The sequence below is a fragment of the Pungitius pungitius genome, chromosome 12, assembly GCF_949316345.1.
Source record: "Pungitius pungitius chromosome 12, fPunPun2.1, whole genome shotgun sequence".
NCBI classification, from domain to species: domain Eukaryota; kingdom Metazoa; phylum Chordata; class Actinopteri; order Perciformes; family Gasterosteidae; genus Pungitius; species Pungitius pungitius.
This window is the reverse complement of record NC_084911.1, coordinates 8,685,475-8,707,588: the sequence shown is the minus strand read 5'-3', so window position 1 is coordinate 8,707,588 and position 22,114 is coordinate 8,685,475. Positions and strand designations below refer to the sequence as shown.

General features: G+C 44.9%; 1 protein-coding gene across 6 annotated transcripts in view; it reads right to left on the bottom strand.

The window, feature by feature from the left end:
* Positions 1-217: 217 nt before the first annotated feature.
* The window catches only part of prkar1b (protein kinase, cAMP-dependent, regulatory, type I, beta), a 46,035-nt gene continuing 24,138 nt past the window's right edge, over positions 218-22,114 (bottom strand). For all 6 annotated transcript variants that reach the window (XM_037476270.2, XM_037476264.2, XM_037476266.2 and 3 more), the window contains 7 exons: positions 17,560-17,621; positions 14,659-14,705; positions 12,414-12,572; positions 8,608-8,668; positions 6,209-6,330; positions 2,277-2,358; positions 218-1,537 (listed from right to left, as the gene is read on the bottom strand). In XM_037476270.2, the coding sequence (XP_037332167.1) occupies positions 1,365-1,537; positions 2,277-2,358; positions 6,209-6,330; positions 8,608-8,668; positions 12,414-12,572; positions 14,659-14,705; positions 17,560-17,621 (706 nt within the window). In that variant the 3' untranslated portion in view covers positions 218-1,364. The remainder of the gene's footprint in view (positions 1,538-2,276; positions 2,359-6,208; positions 6,331-8,607; positions 8,669-12,413; positions 12,573-14,658; positions 14,706-17,559; positions 17,622-22,114) is intronic.

Below are 22,114 nucleotides of genomic sequence, written 5' to 3'. Positions count from 1 at the left end.
TAGGATGAAAATGTGAAAAGTAGAAGTAGAAGTTGAAGGGAGATTAACGGAGATAACTTATTTAGGGCAATTGGTGGGAAAGAGATGAAATAAAGGGAAAGAGAAAGAACTAAGTCCAGTCAGGAGAAGAGGAGAAGGTGCCAGAAGTTGGGATGGAAAAGAGTCAAATTCACCCAGAGACAGGAGCTGATGAGAAAATAATGATTTAAATCAAGAGGATTTTAGAAGCGTATCTTTATTTGCTCAAGATGGTTTGAAAGTTGAAAGAAAGACATAAAGACAGAGAGAATATAGAAAGATTCTTGTCAGGTTCCATTTTATACATCGGTTGCTGGGTCAGTTGTGCATGTTTGACAAAATACAGTAGATCAAACAAAAGCATCACATGTATATTTCTCTACTTTATATACGTAACATTTAAGTCATGTGTTAAAAAGAGCATAAACCATCATTTCCATAACGTTACAAACTCGAAAGTGGTGCAAAAGCTTTTCATCTAGCAATATATCAGAATAAAATCAAAAGCGTCAGAAAAGACGTCTGTGTTTGAGTTAAAGAATCAAATTGTCCTGAGACCGTGTAAGCTTATACCGTATTGTCGAGTGTTTCCTGTCAGCGTGTTTCAGGCTCTGTTTGAGTGTTTGCAAACCGCACTGATAACACTGCTGCTCCTTTGGTGTCCCGCAAGTCCCGAGGTCAGACTTGAACCCCTTCAGGGACGGACGGCACGGATACGATTTCTCAACAAAACTCTTGTTAGTTAATTTGGAAGATATCGTATTCAAATCTTTACTCAACAAACCCTTGCCGTTAACAAACTTTCAACTGATAAGATTATTAAAAGCACACTTAAGGGGCATTGAAAATGCCCGGCTAAGTATTTAATATTCTTCATATATTCTATATTTTGGGGGCGTGGGGGGTAGTGCGGGCCTGATTTGATCTAGAAAGTGCACCACGCACAACCAGAGGTGAAAAAACCTTTCATAAATCCATGAAAGTGCGAATGCCGTTCTTGGTCAGTCCAGAAGCATGCATCACCACATATGACTCATTTACAGTATTTCATTAGTTGAATTATCACCGTCCTCTCTCTGATTTCTACACTCCTGCATGTTGGTTTTGACATAAAGCTACGTGACAGCACGGGTCAAGTGCAAAAGATCGAGAAAAAAAAAAAAGAAAGAAAAAAGAAATAGCACAAAATGGAAAGAAAAAACAAAATAGGCAGTAAACAAGCACCCTGTAGTTGTGGATGTAAAGCCCATGTCCTTCACCTCACATCCTCACCCATTCCCACCCACAAACCCAAACTCTGCTGATGCTGCCCAGCCCTGCTGGTGGGGCCCAGAGGGGCCGACGTGTCACACAGTGAGGGAGATGAAGCTGTTGTATCTCTGGATGTTCCTCTTGAGGATCTCCGAGCAGGGCCCCAGCACGCGCTCGAAGCGGGGCCGGTCCAGCTTCACGCACTTGAGCGGACCGCGAGCGACCACGGTTGCTGCTCTGGGACGGTTCAGCAGCAGGGCGATCTCACCTGCGGGAGGAAGGAGAGGCGGAAATCAGTTGATTATCCGCAGAAAACCTAGGGAGTGTCATCGCGTCCGGAAGAAAACGAATGTTGTTGTAGAAAGCAAGTCAAGTAAATTTGATTTCAGCCTCAATATTCTCTATTTTAAATTCTAACGCATTCAGATACCCTAAACCGACCTTTTGTGGTTTTTGGTAGACAGACAACAAACAGAAGAAGAAATTGTGAAGGAATCGAGCTTGAGAAAAAAGTTAAATCATTTATGCCGGTTAATCCTCAGCATTTTTTATTCTGATTTCATTTCTTAGAGCTGAAATAAAATGCTAATCAATTAAGTCAAAAACCAGAAAATGAATCAGCAACCATTTTCATAATCGTTTACCCACAGATGAAAGCATGAAAGCATGGCAGTTAATAGCTTCTTAAATATCAATATTTACTGCTTTTGGTTCTTTTAATTTGATTGTATCTGCAATCTGCAAAAAAGTACTGCTAGTAAGAAAACCAATTGATTAACTCAGATTAATAGACAATGATGATGACAGTTAATTGCAAACAGACATAATATTACAGCAGAATTCCATGCAACCTCTTAAGTGACAAACAGTTGCCTAAAATTCAATGTATACAAATTTCCAAAAATCTGAAGACAAAGAATAGTCTCCATAAACAAGTTATGTTTTTGAGGCCTAACTTTCTTTGTTTTCTGCCCAACTCGGATGGACAGGCTTCCTCGGCCACTCACCAAAATAGTCGGAGGGTCCCAGGCGTCCGACCTCCACATACTCCTCGTTGTCAGACCTGCGCTGCAGGACAGAGGCTATTCCCTGGAAACAGAGAAGACAGCCAGGGTTAGAGGAAAAGAAAGAGACACGAGGCAGAACAAGTCAAAAGGAGGAGGAGGCCATGTCGGTGAAGTGAGGAGAGATGGAGGAAAGTGGGGGAGGGGGGGATGAGAAAAAGAAAAAGAAGGGGCTGATTTAACCAGGGACTGAAAATTGTCAGGGGGATTAAAGCCAAGGAGAAATTCCTCTGCTTCATAAGAACACAGGTGCACAGGATTTAGCCCGCTTTCCTGTGGAACGGACACCTGCTCTGTTGGACGCGTACGAGCAGAAACACAAGACGTCAGATATTCTAACGGGCTGATTGGTTCTGCTTTATTTCCTCCAGAGTGTAACACAGAATGACATGACAAACCGTTAGGAAGCTATTATTATTATTACTGTCTCCATAACGTAATCCCCGTTATCAGCATTCGCCCACCAAACGGAAACAACCTGAACTGTCCAAGAGCGATCACGCTGTCCCTTTCTTACCCCCAAAGCACTAAAAAATCTCATGCTCCAAATGCCCGTTGCTAACCAGCATGTGTTATTCTGCATTTGCAAAAACACAAACGCCGGGCAACGACAACAGGCCACGCAGCCACACAGGGACTCCCCAGTGAGACGCAAACTCGCGCGCGCACACTGCGCACACAGACACACACGGTGAGAAAATCAGCAGCTGAGCTCCGCTGGACAAACTGACCGCGGACCTCGTCACGCATATCGCCAGCTCGCCGGTTGCTGTTGTGTGAGTGAGTCATCGGCACAGTATAACACAGGAAGTTTGATTTCCGTTGTCTATGCCCAGCAGATGATAATTGTTCGTTCGGTCACATCCTGCAGCTGCTGACAAAGTGGGTGTGAATGAGCTCATGTTTGAATATTCATCTTTGCTTGTGGCCACATCGGCACTGGACAACGCATCCCTCATCGTGCGTGGGTTTGGACGCAGGTAGAGCAAGTGTTTTTTAAGGTAGATGCCTCGGTAGCAGGTAAGAAGTCAGCGGAGGAACTTCCCAGCCTGTCGTGGGCGGCGTCGTAAAAAAACAGCACTCCCCCCCCCCCCCCCCCCCCGGCTCTAATCCCCCCCTGCTCCCTCTGCGCCTTCTGCTGACCAGGCTAATAATGTTAAATGTGAATATAATGAGCTTTAATGAGAACCCCCCGAAACTGCCAACCCTGTACTGCCTGCTCTCTACTTCGGTGAGAGGGATTTGTGCTTTAAATGAACCGCTCCAAGTAATTGGGCCATAGTGTGTGCGCGACATGGCTTTGATGACTCAGCTCTCTTGTGCTGCATGCGTACATGCGCGCCTTTTAATTGCACGTATTTTAAGCCAGAATGTGAACACAGCATGATACAAATCACTAGACCCCCCCACCCCCCACACCCACCATGGTGAATGAGGCAAAGTCTAAATTAAGGAAATACCCCACTGGATGGATTCAAAAACATTGGCTGAATTAGAATCAATCGCTGTCCCTAAATCACACTTTGTCTGCACCGTCTAAAAAAAAAAGGAAAAAGAATGCAATGTGAATGCAATGTGAATGGGGAGAGTATGGAGGGGGGGGGGGGTTGGAGGCATTGAAGCTCTTGTGTTTACAACTGGTCGATTCCTCTCCTTTCCATTCATGTCCAAACAAAGAAAGTGAGACAGTGCAGCGCCGTCAAGTACAATAGTTCTTGAGCAGGACTCTCCTGGTGTGGTCCAGATAACCATCACGTACTGTAAAGCCCTAGGGGCTCCTCTGCTACACAGATATTTCTTTTATAAACACTGAAGATCCTCCAAACCGCGGCGCCCCAAATTGGGTGCGAAGGACTGGAAACAACGCAAGATAGCAGAGGAGAAAGGCAAGAGGAACAGAAAGTATGAATGAATGACATCACAGCCAAATAGAGAACGGAGAAAGGAAATGAGAGTGGGAGCCAACTTTAAGATCAGAAGTAATAAAGGATCACTGCTACCTGATATTGCTATTGATATTTACCGGAGGGCACGTCTACACCCACTCGTATCCACATAGAAAGACACGCATCATATGCAGAGGGTAACGAGTTGGCTTGCCAAAAAAAAAAAGTAGCATCCTGCATGGAGGAAGTAGGAACTGTTTGATCAACAACAGACACAAAGAGAGAGAGAGAGAGAGAGAGGAGCCAGAAGAGATGGAGGAAGAAAGGTGATATCCTGAGTAGCCTGTTCACAAGGCCACCCAAACCTCAACGCACAAGAAAAAGAGCTCAGGGTTGCACAGCTTGTGGCTGTGCTCGCACTGTGCGCGGCGTTGAGCCCCATTAAAGTGGACTTCACACACTCAGAGGAATTCTCATCCGTGTGACCCGCAGGGACCCTTCTGTAAAGCCACCTCGGTGTGATTACTTTTGTGCGGGGTCAAATGCGAGATGTGCGCTTTGACTTCCAGGTGAGATGATGATGAGGAGATGAGAGCGGACGCTAACGCCGATGCTTTGTGACTCGAAGATTTAAAATGAGATTAATCCGGAGATTAAGCAGGATTATTGTTCATTCAGCTGCATGAAAAGGGAGGTGAGAGAGAGAGCATCGCCAGGTGAGATGAATGGTTAAAAGCATTCATCATCTTATACACCATGTTTGAACACTTTCAGTGTCGTCTCTGAAATTCTACTAGTTTCCTTCTCGCTGCTGGGATTGATACGTATGAGCGCACGAGGAAGAAAGAGTGCATGCTGGGTGAGGGTAGGGGGCAGATGCCCCGAGGAAGAAAAGGCAGGAAATAAAGAGAAGATGAGGACGAGGCTTTATGGCCCCAGAGTTCTGTAAAGGCTTGTTTGTACAGGGTGAGCACAAAAATGTAAACATTTCACTTTTCATTAGGGCCCCATTCCTCCCTGGCTGGCGAAGGACCTCCCCATCGGCAGCATATAAATAGTGATTTTGGGCATTGTTTTTGGGGGTGATGCTACAAAACTGCAAAAACAACAAAAGAGTGAGAAAGTGACAGAAAGTGCAAAGTAAGGTTGTTCTGACTGAATCAACATCTCGACTCTTTATAAATCGATAGAGATGAATGTGTGCACGAGGAGAAAAAGAAGAGAGGATGCTTGTCACAACCCTTCTCCCCCTCCTTGTATGTGGTCCTTTTCAAATCAACCTCTCTCTCCTTGCCCTGTTTGACTCTTCCTTCCTTCCTTCCTCCCTCTCTCTCTCTCTCTCTCTCTCTCTCTCTCTCTCTCCCACTTCTCTCTCCCAGGAGGCTGGGTCTCCTGACCCCGTGTGAAAGTCAGCAACACACATTCCAACACAAGTCCACCCTGCTCTGGGAAAGTCGGGGCCGTGCCGCACAAGAGATGGAGGGAGACGGGGAGGAAGCAAAGAAGGGTGGGTCCGAGGGTGACGGCTTGGGGAGAAAATGGCAGATAGAGGGGCGAGAATGATAAGACAGGGCTTCTGTTGGGTGGGGCTCAGAGTGTGGTGTGTGACACATTCGCTACCGGACCGAGATGGCTCCACGCCCGTCTCTCATCCTTCCCCTCTTCCTGCTCCTTCATCCTATAATCCCCCAGATTCCTCTGCGTATCATGTCATTCTGCCCTCTGAGATGTAAAAAAAAACCCCAAATGGGTTCGTTTTCTGCAATGAAAATAGAAACTGCTGCTAAGGCCTTCTTGACTCGTCCTTGGTGAAAGCTTTGTAAGAATGGATGTTGATCAAAAGGGTGTTGGGATGACGGAGCCCCCCCCCTCCCAGAGCTCCACAAAGGGCCCCGGGCTATATAACCTGTTACCACACAAGTAATACTACTACAATGATTGCTAAAAGAATGCATCACCACATTAAAAGATTCTCAACCACACACAAACCTCCGTGATAATGAAGAAGTCGTCCCCGGGTTCTCCCTGCACCACGATCTTCTCTCCGTCCTCAAACTGGACCGGCTCCAGCGCGTCGGCCACAGTCAGACGTTCCCACTTATCCAAAGACTCTGTGAATGACAGAAGAATCTACTGTGAGGAGCGCAACATCAGACGCACCAACGCTCCATGGGTTTGTGTGTCTTCCATGGTCTAAATAGGATGTCCCGTCCAGTAAGCTGTTGGGAACGATAACACCTACCTCTGGCTAATCCAGTCATTCATCAGGGTCCATTATGTCGCTGAACCACCCCCCCCCCCACCCCCACACCCCCCTTCCTCACTCCTCTCATGGAGCCTCCTGGAGCAAAAACACCTCCACACTAACGCCTTGATCTGTGAGAGCTGTGCTCTCGTGATAATGGGGTGTGGTGACAGAGAGCTGTCCTGTGTTTGAGCATGAAATAATAAAAAGATCTCATATCTTAGTAACACAGATCAATGTGAGCTGGAATACATCCAAAGTGTGGAGGTCATCTAAGGTGGCTTTATTCAAACTGAATATTTCCCTCCTATTATTGTAAAATGTGATTTAGTTATACTTCAATGATGGGACGGGGAATATATTCGTACCACTTTATAATAATAATAAGTTACGATTTAATAATTTAAAGATTAATTAATACATTTGGATTCAATACATTCTAGTAAATGTACTGTATTTGTATTAGAATTTACCTTTATGAATAAGTCTGTAGAAGACCTGTAAAAGATCTTTTTTTTGATCCGACCACACAAACAGTGGACCCCAAATATAGAAGCTGTTTGTGTTGACACAAAACCCCAAAACATAAACAGTCAAACACCATTACTGGGAAAAACCCAGAGGAGTTTGAGCCACTCTGAACCATTGATATTTAGAGAAAGAGGATCCTATTTTCACCAAAGGAACTCATCCTCATTGCACAATTCTGAAGATTATTGTTGCCTAATCTTAAAGGTCTATACATCTATCGGATGTGGAATGTGACTTATTTGCAGTTAAAACACCCCTGATCTTTACTCTTTTGTCAAGATAAAAGGACGATTGAGTGTTTTGATTTGACTAAGACGCGAGTTAGAAGCGTAAAACTACGGCCAAGTCCCTTTGTCTGAGGCTATTGTCTCCCGATGCGCTCAGTAACTGATCCCAGTGTGTATCTATTTGTGTGTGTGCCAATGTTCTTAGGATTAACTTTGGTGATCGGATGGAGGTGTCCAGTGTCCCCTCCGGTGGGGCCCTGGTGTCTGCCCGGGGCCCCCAGATGGATGTCCTGTGTCTGGCTGTGAGCTGAAGGCAGCAGGTCCTACAGAAGTGATCCTTAACAGCTCGGCGTGTAACGTGATACACAAATGTGCCGACTAAAGAACCTACATTTCACGCTTCGCGGGGCCTGCACCCACTTGGATCCCCTCGCTGCCCACATGCAGAGTGTGCACTCGGGGAATCGACCATTGGGATGAAAGACAAAGAAAACGTTGGTTTTCGCCCCCCCCACCCCCCTCCTCCTTCACTCCTCGACATCAAGGGCTTGTACCCAATTTCGTGGCTATCTCGAAAATCTAAGACAAACAAAAACACATCGCCGCCTTCTGCCCCTCCTCCAATTCAGAGGGGGTCGAACGGAGAAGCGAAGCGACAGAAAGAGGGGTGGAGAGAGGGAAAATCACTCGGGGGGGGGGGGGCGGGCGTTTGAATGCAGGCCCCGACAAGGCGGCCTAAAAGGGAGACGCGGAAGAAAGAAAAGAGGTGAATGAAAAGAGAGTGGATCTCTGTGGAGACGTTCACGTAAGACCTGAATTGAGTGTATGTGTTTACTCAGCCAGTTAATAACTCCGTACAGGGGGGGGCACGGCCTTACTCCTACACGCCGCGCACACACGATCAAGTGGAAAGGGAGGAGACGTCAGTTCCGATTGCAGCTCTCTTGTAAAGTCTGAATGAATCTCGTTCGCCATTCCTCCGAGAGCCCCTCGCAGGCTGGTGTTAGATCCAGATTCCAGCGGGAAGCCAGAGGCTTATCGTAACTCCCTGTTCTTTAATTGTCAACGCAGCGGCATTGCAGAGTGTGACGGGCTTGGGTACGAGCAGTGTGAGAAGATTAGGACTGTACACACACACACTCTGCTGGGCTGTGGGCCCTGTGTGACAACGTGCTTCTGTGTATAGGTGGGCTAATCTGCAGTGTATGTTGGCCTCTGCGGATTTATAACTGCATGCACTCTGGACTCTGTGAACCGGTGTTTAAAATGAACACAAAACGCGGCCCTACACTATTTTTATGAAAGCAGAAACTTAACAGAAACCCCCCCCCCCCCCTCAAATATTTGTCACGTGGTTTGTATTTTGTACATATTTACTGACTTACCGAGGATGGACACCTTGCTGAGGAATTCTTCATACATCTTTCTCTTCCTCAATGTGCTTCCCTGAAAGACAAAAGGAGGACAGACATTCAACAATTGAGACTCTCTCTGATGTTGTACGTGTTTTATCCTCATTTAAATTTTAAACCAAACAAATACTTTCCACTTTGAGGCGTTGCTATTAAAAAAAAGTCTGAGAAAAGGTTTTCATGTTTACTGTCAGATTATTGGAATTAAGCAGGATTAAATGACAAAGAATCCTCAAAGAATCATTCTTTTTTTTTTTAAATGAAATATCTTATATTTTTACATTATTTGTGTTACATTAATATTCTATTTGACTTGAACTTTTGCCTTTTCCCTTTTATTTTGTTGACATGGGTGGTCTGGCCAATATCATGATCACTGTAATAGCATAAAGAACACACGTAATACAGCGTGGACAAGTGCATCAATATTGTCTTACACCACACGTGGTCTTTTACACTAACTCAAAACCCTATAAATATCAGTCTTATTACATAAAACATTAAGAAGAAAATTCCTACAGCAGTGTGTAGTACTCTTTCACTAAAAGTGTGAATGAAGTTCAGGGGGTCACACGGAGGTGTGTATCCCTTGTGTGCCTATGTCCTTGTGTGTGTGTGTATGTGTGTGTGTGTGGCCTATCCCACATGGGGACTTTCCCCTCTGTGCCTCTGAACATCAGGTGGTTCCTGACAAGTCTGGACCCAGAGAACCCCTTCCCTAACTGCCTTTCTGCCCTTTTTTTTCTCTAATCTTTATATTGCACAGAGCCACTCGGAGAGAGAACATGAAGAGTAACGGGGAGAGTGAGGAGAGACGATCTTGTCTGTCTCTGCATATGGAAGTGATATATTGAGGCTTGGGGTGTCTTTAGTGCATTTAAGTGCCCGAGTGCCGCTGCTGCCTCTAATTTCACATAATTTCCCATTTTGTCTTAAAAGGGGAGAAAATGTTCCCAAGTGAGCCAACGTCAGGCTCAAATCGTAAACAACTTGATTAAAGGAATTCTAGCCTGCATCGCCTCCTTCTTGAGCGAGTGTGTGTGTGTGTGTGTGTGTGTGTGTTGTGTTTGCATGCGGTGTCAGCGCGCAGTTTGTTATGAGTTCTGCTACTTATGTTTCGTTACTGTCTCTGCAGAGACAAAACGTCATGCTAATAGAACCAGTCACACATGTATACTCTACCTCACGCACCCACAAACACATGCACCTTCCTCAACAATGTGGAGTTGGTCTCCATATTTCATTGCTTCCCCACTGAGTTCCTCGGAAAGGCTTGCTGAGCTTAAAGGCTTAGCATGCGTACATACCATGACATTACACAGCAGGTCTGATTCATGCGACTGTGCAGGAAGGGCTGGGTGGGCCGAGGACGCGTGCAATGAAAAACGTCAAACTTTTCAAAATGTCTGATTCGTGATGATAATTCATTTTATCTTTTTTTTTTTCCTTCTTATCCCCACCGACTGTGAGAGCCTGAGCACAACACTCCCCTTGCCCTGTTGGCCACGATGTGCGCGCTCCTCGCCGTGAAGTTAAAGATGAAACCAGCCCCTGCTCGCTGTCTCTGGGTTTAGGACCATCAAAGAGCTGAGGTGTGGAGCGAAGCCAGACTAAACCAACCGTACCTTACGCCAAATCACTTTCATCTCTGCACAACACATACACCCCCCCCCCCCCCCCCCCTCCGAACCCTCCTCATTTCTTGGTATCATTTCTCCTTGTCTCCTTTTGTTCCGTTTGTTGACAGTGGTCTGTCGGTCTGTTAATTACTTAGTCTGTATCTGTGCGTGTTTAAAGACTAAGATGACACAACAAGCCGGGTATTGGATGATATGACAGGCGGCAACACAATGGAGAGAGTGTGTTAATCAAAGGGAATGGTATTACATTGTTTACTAAATGCACTCCTCGATAGGGACGGGAGGAGGAGGTGGAGGGTAAGGTGGTTTGCAGTTTGCAGCACAAAGTTAGGCTTAGGGGGTTTTCATTTCATTATCATATTCATATTCTTCAGAATCCTCGGTTGTTGAGACTACGGTCCAGGTTAAAATCATCAACAGGTGACATAAAATAGGGCTAAAATTAAGTATAATTTTCTTTATCGATTGATCTTGATTAAGTGATTAACGATTAATGCAATCAATGCAATATCAAATCAGGTTTTGAGATGAGGTTTTTAAAAGTGCATAATGCTGGAAGCAGAGATAAAACAGCCTGATAAAACAAAAAAATATGAATGAACTAAGCAAACTTGTTAGAGTTTTATATTACAAAGCACAAAGGTCAAGGTAATTGGCGTAATGGCTCGTGACCTTCTCTTTGAAATGTACCTCAAACTTCCTGATGAAGAACGTCTAAACAAAGCTCGATGTCTCCAGCAAAACCTGATCAAATTGGAGGGATCAATTTACTTGGATAATACAATTTCTCCGTAACACGTCAACGAATCTACTTGATCTGACTGACTTGTGTACTTGTGTTAAAGGCACAAATGTGAAACTGTTCAGTCAACGTATTGATTGCACGATGTGGAACAGATGTGCAAACAGTGAAACTGCAGCACAGCTTCCTGAGCTCCTGACTAACTCGCTGCAGACGTTAGCACAACGTGACAAAAACAGACGCACATACACCTACCTGGACAAACAACCAATGCTCATTGTGTTGCCCTAAGACGTTGCCAGAATACCACACTATATAAAGACAGCTTCACAAATCATTGACAGCAATAATTAACTACATGGTTCACGTAATTTAATTTTACTTCACCCCCCTCCCCCCGCCACCCCCTCCCGCTGCTGCTGGAAGGAGCGAAGGAATGACAGAAAGAAAGAGAAACGAGAAAGAGAATCCTCTCGAAGAAAGGTTACCCGGGCAGACTGTGCCCTCAGTTAAACTATGCGCTTAAGAGGTGACATGATTGCGGGGCGAACCTGTGCCAACTTTGCATTGAGCTGAAAGGTCCAAACACCGAGCGTCTGCATCTCCGCCGGCTCAAGCTGTTTAACACCGAGCGCGGTGTTCACTTCCGATGCCGGCTTAGAGGCCCGCCGGGGGGGGGGTTTGCGAGGTTAATTGGAGGCTATCTCGTTCATTTGGTGCGAGAGTGTGAGGAACGTCTGAGGAGGAGTTCACTTGGGCACAAAGGCAGAAAGTAGACTTTCTAGCTGCACCCAAAATACGTGTGAATCAGTATAAGTACACCTTGTGTTTCCAGTTTAAACATTTAGACATTCCTCACTGATAAGCTCCTGGAGCTGGAAGTGTGCGTTGAGATATTAGGGATGACCCTCTCCCTCCCCTGCAGACCTTCCTTTTTTCCCCCGTTCTTCGCCGACCAACAGATCCCGAGAGAAAATAAAAAGCACAGGAATGCATGTGGGAGTGGGAATTTTGAGTATTAAAAAAAACAGTTTTAAGTACTTGAGGAGTCTTAAGTGGTTGAGTGGGAGCAAGTCCCAAATGAGTCTAAAGAGTCTACTTTATTATGGCCTTTAGTGTTTCTGTATCGTGTGCATGTGTGTGTGTGTGTGTGTGTGTGTGTGTGTGTGCGCGCGCGCGCGCATGTGTGTTTGTTTGAGGTCTGCCTTCATGGGTTCTCCTGGTTACTTCAGAATCGGAAGACAAAGAGTGGCTCCTCGGGCCGTTTATGACATTCCTGCAAAATGGTTTTCCATGAGTAACACTGAGCAAACATGTGAACTCAGCAGCTGCAAAAAACAAAACAAAAAAAAAGAGCCGATTGGCCTGGGCCCAAGTGGACGCGTAGAAGTGCGTACCATGAGGATACGTCGGTAGCTGTCTCGGTCGATGCCCCACAGTTTAAGGTCAGTCTTGGCCTTGACGGTCGCAGCTCTGGGAGTCCCGTAGATCAGGGCCAGCTCTCCAAAACTACCTCCTTCTCCGATACTGGTCACCCACTCGCCGTTCACGTACACCTGCAGAAAGGACAGGGGAAAAGAGGGATGAAGAGGGTGTTGTATACGCTTAAATGGTTTGGAGGATTGTCATTCAGTAGGAGTATTTCCTTCTTTTTGTCATTTCTCTGCCCATCCTGACACACCTTCCTTAAACATTCTTCTCCCCGTCTACGCCTCCTCGGTTTCCTGGCAGTTTGATAAGCCGAATACTCTTGTCCCTAAGTTTATGATCCCCACTAAGCTCCCAAGTTAGACCCTCTAAAATTCTCTCTATCCCTTAAATCCCTCCTTCCATCCCTTTTATTTCATCTGTCCTGTCTTGTTAGGACTTTGCCTTTGATTTGTTGAGGGATGGAGGACAGACTTCCTTTGTCTGCATGGGCACTTGCATGCTGGTTCACCTACATGAAAATGCAAAGTTCAATTAAGGCCAGCCACTATAGCTGCATGAAGATAATACAAGCTCATTGGGACTTATTCAGGCGTTTACACTTGTAAAAGTAAAGGGAGAGAAGGGGAGAGAGGATTTATCTCTGGTGGTCACCAAGCCATTATTCAGGGCTCGGTGGGGTCCACAAGAGACTCATCCTTCACTGTAAAGTGGGATGGCTTTGAAGAGACGCAGAGTGGTGGCTATGGTTACGCCAAGCATGGAAGGAAAAAGCGGTCAAACAGAGCATTACAGAGCCCAGGTAATGGTTTCCAGTTCAAGTGCTTTTTCCAAAACCAGATCATCTCACAGTTTGGAATAAAAGTTTTAAGAGAGAGGGGCTGGGGCCAAACATAGGGGTCTTTCCCCTGCTCCAGACCAACTCTGGATCTCAAGTTTTAAGACAGTAAAAGAAAAAGAGGGTCATTATAAAATATCACTTAGGATACGCTAAGTCCTTTTTCCAGGGCTCGAACCCTGAAAACTTGTAGTGTAGCCAATTCATGTCTGATGCTATCGGTCTGTATTACAGCTGAAGTAATTGCAAGCATCAAATTGTATAAAAATGAGGAAATAAACTCAAATGAAATGTTTTTTAATGAATTATTGAGGTTATATAAGATATTACACGGACCAAATTGTGGTAGAAGGTAAAGTGGCCAAACAACAAAGTAAAGATTAGTGAGTAGTTTCAACACTTTGAAGAGTTAAGCCACAAATTTTAAGAGATTTTTCTATTGTGAGAGATTATCAAACACTGAACATCTTGCCGTTCAAGTGCGAAAACCAACTCAATACAAGAGAATTCCGTGAATAAAATAACAAAAATATAGAAGATATAATTCAGTGTAAAGATTTTCCCAGCTTTTCCCCTGAATTTACTATCATGAGCCTTAACGATTTACAAGGAATGGGTGTGCACACAGCCACCCTTTAGAAAATCAAAACCAAAACCCGAAACCACTAACTTATCTAATTCCATTTGACGAGACGTCACCTAAAACACTCGAGGTCAAAGCAGCGATGCCTTTCTATCGCGGCACCATCTCTGCATTCATACACTTCCTTTCCGTGTCTCTCAGGTGGGCCGAAGGAGGCACGCTCGGCCGAGCTTGCCAACGTGCTTCTCTCCTCTTACCCACTGGGTCTGTGATCCCTGCTGTAAGCGGATAAGGTCACTTCCTGTTTAACTTTCCATCAGCTCCCGTTTTATCTCTCCCACTTAACTCTATCGCTATGCGTCTGGCTCGCTAAGACAAAAGATGTTCGCAGTTTGGCGCCCTTCGCGGCGCGCTGGACTCTACAGCGCCGTGTTCAGATTGCCATCAGAGTGGAACCGAACCTTGAAGGGAACAAAACATGTGGGCAATTGGATATAACCTGTCCATTGTTGGAGGGAAACATTGTCTCAACATGAGTGGAGAAGGCTGGGTTTTCCCACTGAGTCAAAATCCTTGGCATGGCCTGGGCACGACAGGTGAATGAATATACACACACACACACACACACACACACATATATATATATATATGTGTGTGTGTATGAAAAGATTGGCACACTGCACTTTTCGTATAAAAGTTTGCTTTAGTCAATTTGCCTAAAAAAAGAAGGAAGTTACTGAGATAATTCTTTTTTTCAGTGTGTGTGCTTTGCGTCTGCATGTCATCCACTTACGTCCACTTCACCCTGGTCAATCACATAGAAGTTGTCTCCTTCATCGCCTGGAGGGGAGAGACAAGGAGGAGAAACACAGCAGTTTGTGAAAGAGCAGGAAAAAGGGCAGGAAAACTAGCAGGAGCTTACACTTTTTTTTTATAACATCCACTTCCGGCTTAAGGTTTCGAACGAGGTCTTTTAAACAATCAAATCCAAATAGGTGCATTAAGGGATAAAAAATCACTTGTCAAACCCTTAGAATTCCACTTTCTGTGAGCTGTGGAACAAAAGTAATCCAGAAACTTCTATATAAACACACTCATTCACATGCACTTCTCCTCCTGTCTGTCAACTTCTTTTCCTTTGTTCTAAATAAGATCCCCGCTGGACCGCTTGTCTCGCTCTTTTTTTCTTTGGGTCCTAAAAGTTGAGGCCCTTCTGAAAGCCTCGGGGCAAACAACGTGTCAAATCTGATGCTGCCTCTTCTAGAATGCATATTTCACTGGGCCTGACAATATGTCCTGTTAAATAGGGCTGTCCAGAGCAAACAGCAGTGCTCATTACTGCTGCTTGTAGAGTTTAACAGCGTGAGCATGCACGGTGACAACACCTCAATACATGCAAAGTAGTGCTAAGAGTCATTTAGACTGGACCTCACTTGCCTGTCTTCTAGTGGAGAGACTCCTCGTATGCAACCATAGACATCAGCTCCGTATATGCTGTTACAGGCATCGTTACTCAATGCTGCTACATGCTGCACTATATCTTGACCGGGAATTCCCGTCATAGTTGCTTAGCAACAGTTTTCACAAAAATGTGAAATGAGTCCCCCCCCAAAAGTACTAGCAGTCGTTGTCTGCTTGAAAAGACCAAATGGGCACCAGCGACAACAGACCTATGGCTTGATTTGTTAGCTGTTTTTTTTTGTTTCCTTCGTCCCTCGCTGGATACAGGTCGGCTGCAACTAATCGCTGGGCGGCTATCAAATATGCACGACTGGCAACGCAAAATGTTGTCTGCTTTGCTCAGTGGTCCCCTGTTGGGTGATTGACTGGTGCACGCGGTGCTTTCAAAGATAACCCTTAGAAGAGAGCCACGGGATCTGTTTGGTTGATGTCCACTAAAAGCATCCAGTCTGGAGATAAGGCTGAAAAATGGTAAAGCGTTCCTTTAATTATGGTATCCGTTACACGGGGCTGAGGGGAAATTATGAAAAGGGACTGACAGTAACATATGAGAGCACTGTGAAGCTCTCCCTGCACGCTCACAATGAGACGTAAATGCAGCTCCATTCAGAGGTACAAGTGGGTGACGATGCACGAGTTTACATGACACAAGTGCATTTTCTAATGGGTGCGTGTGTGTTCTTGTTTGCATGTACACCTGAAGAGTTGAAAGGCTGAGAGCACCGTGTGTGTGTGTGTGTGTGTGTGTGTGTAAAGTTCACGGGAGTTCACACGGCTAATTAATGCTGAGTGGAGAGTGCTCGTTAATCATACAACTCAGACGCACACTCACACACACACACGTACAACCTGCTGCAACCTGGCCCTCTTCTATCTCTCTCTCTCTCTCCCTCTTTCATCTGATCTATCCCTCTTTCAATTCCCTCTCACTCTGTCTTTCCTTTCTTTGGCTCTTCCTGTCTTTTATCACACTGAAGCACATGCAGACACACTTTGGTTGGAGTCTTTGTTTTGCGTCCTTTATATCCCCATATGCTTTAGAGTGCAGGCAAATATTTGACCAGAACCTCCACACACACACACAAACACATTCGCTCACACACACACACACACACACACACGGAATGGTGTACTCAGTGTGGCCCCGTTTCAACACAGGCTAATTGTCGTTAACACTATTACGGTTCTTTGCTCAAAAAGAAAACACGGGTTGCATCCTCAGCCTCTCGGGAGATTTGTACCCACAATGCTGCAAGATGCATGTCTTTCAAAACAATTTAAGTTTGGAACCATGCAAAGAATTCGAAGAGTCGATAACTCCTGAATAATGGGTGAAGGGGCGGGAACAGGGGCGTTTTGTATCAAGCCGTACAGGAGTCAAAGACATTATCAATGACATCAGCGCCCTATGCACTGTTTACCACACTCTAGCGTATATAGCAATGGGCTGACTAGGACTAGGGGCCCTACAAAGTGAGGTAGACTTTATTATGACCAAATTAGGACGGATACCTCTGGACGCTGTCTTTGTGTGCGATTGACAAAGCAAGTGTGAGTCTTTACACCCTATAGTTTTAGTTTACTTAATGTCTAAACGAGCGTGTGTTTGTATGGTAAGCTCCAAAAGTACACTGTGTGATTTTATACAGGTGTGAACAACAACAAAAATACACACTGGCCCTTCTAAGCTCTGTGCTCCTTCAAAGTCCAGCGTTGTCCGCTGTGAAGGCCTTAAATGCTGTGGTTAAGCAGAGGAGAGGGATCTGACATCTGGTGCATCTGATGGTGTGAGTGGGGCAAAGCGAGGGGAAGGGAAGAAATAGAGAGTGGTAGCCCAAATTCATGTGAGTGGCAGTGTCAACAGATTATATTTTTTTAGATTAAGGGCCCTATTTTTATGTCAACGCACCGCCCATCGCAGGCAAAGCTCTGACCATGGTATTCTGGTGGCCACCGCATGGCCCACAGGGGGAGGAGAGGCGCAAACATGTAGGTTGTTAAATCAAATGAGGCAAGACAAGTGGGCTGTTGGCATGTTGGCACAAAATCTACCCCGGTTGCCAATTTAATTTGGTCCCCAACAGCAAACCAAAGGCGCAAATGCACAGGAAATATGAAACTCTGCAGGTTGTGACACTAGTGACCCAGATTTTTAGGATTACTGGAATTCAAATTGTGATTTACTCCACAGATTGATGCCATAAATTCACTCAATCAAAACCGCGTCACATACCTTGCTGGATGACGGTTTCACCCGCAATGTGCATGACTGGGAACATGGCATCGAATATGTCACTAAAAGGAGAAACAGGAGAGGGAGGGAGGACAAGGGAGAATGGAGAAGGAAAGGAGGGAGGGAAGGAGAACATGGTTATTTCCAACATGCTATTAGGATCATTTATCCCAGACTGAATTGTTCACTCACACAAAGATTTGTGCCGACAGAGAGCGGCATGATGGGAAAGACAGGGCTGCCATTGACTCTGTCAACCGGTAGCACAGCCAGAGAGACAGGCTTGAGAACTCTGGATGACCTCAACACACACACACACACACACACACACACACACACACAAACTTGCACTAAACACACCCACCTGAAATGTTTGCACAAAGGATTTTTTCCTCTTCATCCACATCCAAAATAACACCCACTATTTCTAGTTAACACCACCATGACAAACAAGACGTATGCCAATACGTTCGTGCATAGACTATTTACAACAAAACAGCCATAGTTAAAGCGTAAGTAAGTAACTTTTTTGACAATTGCATCATTAGCACTATAAGTGTTTGGACAGAACTTTGTTGAAGGTCCCTAAACACAAGACATCATTATAACTGATCAAGCAACAGACACTCCTCATTTTAACATTGTATTAATACCTGGGCTTGAACGTGACCCTTCAGTTTTTCTCCAACGCACGATCAAAGCCTGTATCTTTGTGTGTGTCTTTGAGACGCTGGGAAAACAAACAACATGTTGGCTGTGCCTAAGCACTTCATTTCGGCTTCAGCCCTGCAGGAACAGCTCCTGTTAGACTGTTCCTAATCGGGCCGTTTAGAGGCACGGAGCCTCAGCAGATTAATGTTCCACTGCTGAGATGTGTTTGGACAAGTGAAGACTCCGTATCCTTCCTCCCCGCTTGTCTCGCACCTTCGGGGTATATTTATCCATCTAATGAGTTACATACCAAAACTTCAATAGAGAGATATAGAAAAAACAATAAGAGGGTCAGGCGTATCAAAGACATACAAGAACGAATGAATGTCGGGCAAGTCTGAAACCGTTTTCCACAATGAACGTGTGTCACAGAATGAGTGCAGCCGTTTGTCTGTATCTGAGTGCAGATTGCAAAAATAAAACCTTCAGATAGATCTGAGGATTTTATTGAATTGTTTTTGAAAGTGAACCTGCCAGTATTTGTGAATGTAGCAGTGAATAAAAAGCAGACTCGAGGAGGTGGATTTGGACCCACTGCACCCACAGGTAGGCCCTGTGGAATGTCGCTGAACTCACAAACTAACACACACGCACGTACAACTGGAGCTTTGAAGTGCAAAAGCACGGGCTAAAAGATGCACAGACACACTGCGGTAACAGCCTGTGCATATGGGCTGTGCATGAAACCAGAACACTTTGTTGTGCATGTCAACACACACACACACAGACAGACACAGACATATACAAAGTGCAACAACATTTTGGGGCTTTGGGCATTCTTAATAAAAAAAACGTTGCATCACACGAGACAAACTCACTCGCTTTGATGGTGATGAGTCAGAGCAACATCTGCAAGAGTGCCCTGAACTCTCCTCACATCTGTGACCACCTGCTCTGGGCACGGAGTCTGTTCATTCAGGAGCGCTGGTCACGTTTAAATAATAATGTGAAAACAATTACCATCTCAAAAGAAGGTCAAGAGTCATTTTGACTTTTTGAGTAAAAAAACATACAGAGGGAAAATCCCCCTCCATGAATTATGTTAACACTATACTGTATATTCTATGGGACAAAATGTGTATCAGTACCATCTTACTCAGGGTAGGTTGTATTTGGGTACGTGCCCTTTCGCAGTGTTGATGATGATATATCACTTAGCTAAATAGGAGGTTCTAGCGTGAGACATATAGTCATGGCGAGAGGATCAAAGGTGAGCCAACCTGCGGTTAGGTAATTACCCTTGACCACCCCTCTCTTTCCATGCCCTGCCTTCAGCTGAATGCATCGGTGAGCTAAACAAAGACACTTATGCAGGTAATTACTTCCCCTCGTCTCTACCTGTCCCTCTTTCCCTTTCTTCATCCCCAACTTCCTCCCTGTCACTTTTTCTCTTCTTCTCCCCTCTCAATTACCCCTTTCTTCCCTCTAATTCTCTCGTTGCCCCACCTATTTCCCTCATCTCTGGTCTATCGCCTACCCCCCCCCCTCGCTCCTCCTCCCTGCCTGTCCCAGATGAAGTGATTAATCTTATCCTTTCCGGTACCTGTAGCCCATCTGACCTGATGCAAAGGCAGCGCCGCCATCAACCCCCTGACAATGGATGTGCTGTTCTGACAGAGACAGACAGACAGACAGACAGAGAGGGAGAAAGAGAAGACGGAGGGACCCTCCAGCCTCATGGGTTGGATATGTGGAGGTTCTTGTCTTGCAACCTATGTGAACATGCATGTGAGAACATGACTGCAAATGCCCGATTTCTCATTATGTTCATAATATCCTCACTGATATCGCTCACTGATGTCTTTTTTTTAATTCTCCTTTTATGTCTCGCAGTGCACATGCTGCACGCGTGGTCCTTTTCCAGATGATGTCATATAGATGCAGGTGCAGTGCATTGCCTTTGTATGTGTCTGTTTGTGGCGGCTAGAGTTATTGTAACCTCTGTAATAATGACAATGAAGCAGGGAGAAACCGATGATGCCAAAAGATGAAGTCACGGTCTGAGATACAATTACACCTTCAAGTTACGCCCTGCATTGAATTATTGTTGTGCTCATCGTGCGACTGTTTTCTGAAGTCAAATGAAAATCAAGACAAAAGGAAATGTAGCCGCCACTTCAGGTTGCAAGCGATACGACACATTAAGCATCATGCAGGAGTCTGGGCGAGAATGCACGGAAAAAATGATGCGCAAATTCACTCTCTCTTATACGCATGCACACAACAACGGAGCAACAGCCTACTATTGTTCTCAGACGCTCCATAAAAATGCGGTTAGCCTGGGGGATTTAGGTCTTTAAGGAAATAAAATCAGGCCTGCCTGTTTTAGCCGGATCGCTTGTTGTTCTTCTTCTTCTTTGGCTTTGACTGCGTCTCTCTCTCTCTCTCTCTCTCTCTCTCTCTCTCGATGACCTCTTCCCTCCTTTCTCCCATCTATTTTTTTTTTGTATCTCACACTCACTCAACACAAAGCCACTGCCGCTGTGCCATTAGCACAAAGGGGCTCTTTAACAGTGCAGCGTGCCGCCCTGTCTTTGTGTTAATTAATGGGCTGCAGAATGTTGAGTTACACAAGCCCCTAATGGGGAACCCATCCAGAATGCAACAGTCTGATTGGAAGCTGTTTCGAAACAACCAAAACAATCAACAACTGCGTCGCATTCTGGAACTCGCTGGCTCTCCGAGTTGTGTCTTGGCTTGGCAGACAGGAGCCACTGGCTTGGCTGGCACGGCACTTATGCCACATGCGCTTGATGCATTAAATTTCCCTTCCACAATTACACAGTAATTCAGATTGCTTATTCTGGCAGATCAGAACAATAGTCTTTGTTTCACAACTTTGCAAAATATCCAAGACGTGGAAGAAGGTTCGTAGGCTGAGAAAGGCAACAGGGTGAGTGCCAAAGTAACAGCAACTCCTACAGGGATCAAGCTTAAAATCATACTTTAGAATGAAGTATTATTACAATTCCTTGAAAAACAATTGCCAGTATCATTTCAACATTTTAGGTCAAATAACATTTCCGATTTGAGATCTAAGTTCAGTTGTAGATCCAAATATTCCGTATTCACCAAACCGTAGTGCCAGTGGCAGGTTACTATATGAAAAACCCACGACAATGCCTTTTGTTTGGCTGCCAGAAGTGAAGATTTGTGATTAGTCAGCACTATGTGAAAAGCACAAAAAAACTTTTTTTTTTACTGATGATGGAGGTTCACAGAGTTGTTCACTAGCAGGTTGTGTGACTCAGTATGGTTATATCACAGTGAGATGGAAAATATCTTTATGAGGCTAACTAAGTGGTGTAGAGTTCAATGCTACTGACACAGAACAACCCCACTGAGCTCTGTTAGTGAGGCCACCATGACAAAAACACCTAAGTACGTAAACTGGTATGCACACACACACACACACACCACAAACTATAGGCAGTGGTAAGATAGAATAAAGGGAGAGATGAAGGAGGTGTAATTATACGGCAATGAAGCATTCAGGGAGGATATTTATGACATGAAAGCTCTTGGCGCGTGCCTTTTCTCTGCCTGGAGGCTTTGCGGAAAATGGAGGGCCCGGGTCATGCCAACTGCTGCCCATTTCTTAAATATCAGCCTTTCAAACTCCAGGAGCATGTTGTAATTTACATTAATATATCTTATGTGTAAATATATATATATATATATATATTTTTTTTTTTTCAGGTAAATTAAAATGTTCTTGCAAATGACCAAAAATATAGGCAGCTGAAACAATGAAAGGCAAAGCATATGCAGAAGGAAAAGCATTTTATTGCACATATTTCATCCTCTTTTTAAGTATGACCTTATTTTTGAGGGATTTTCACAA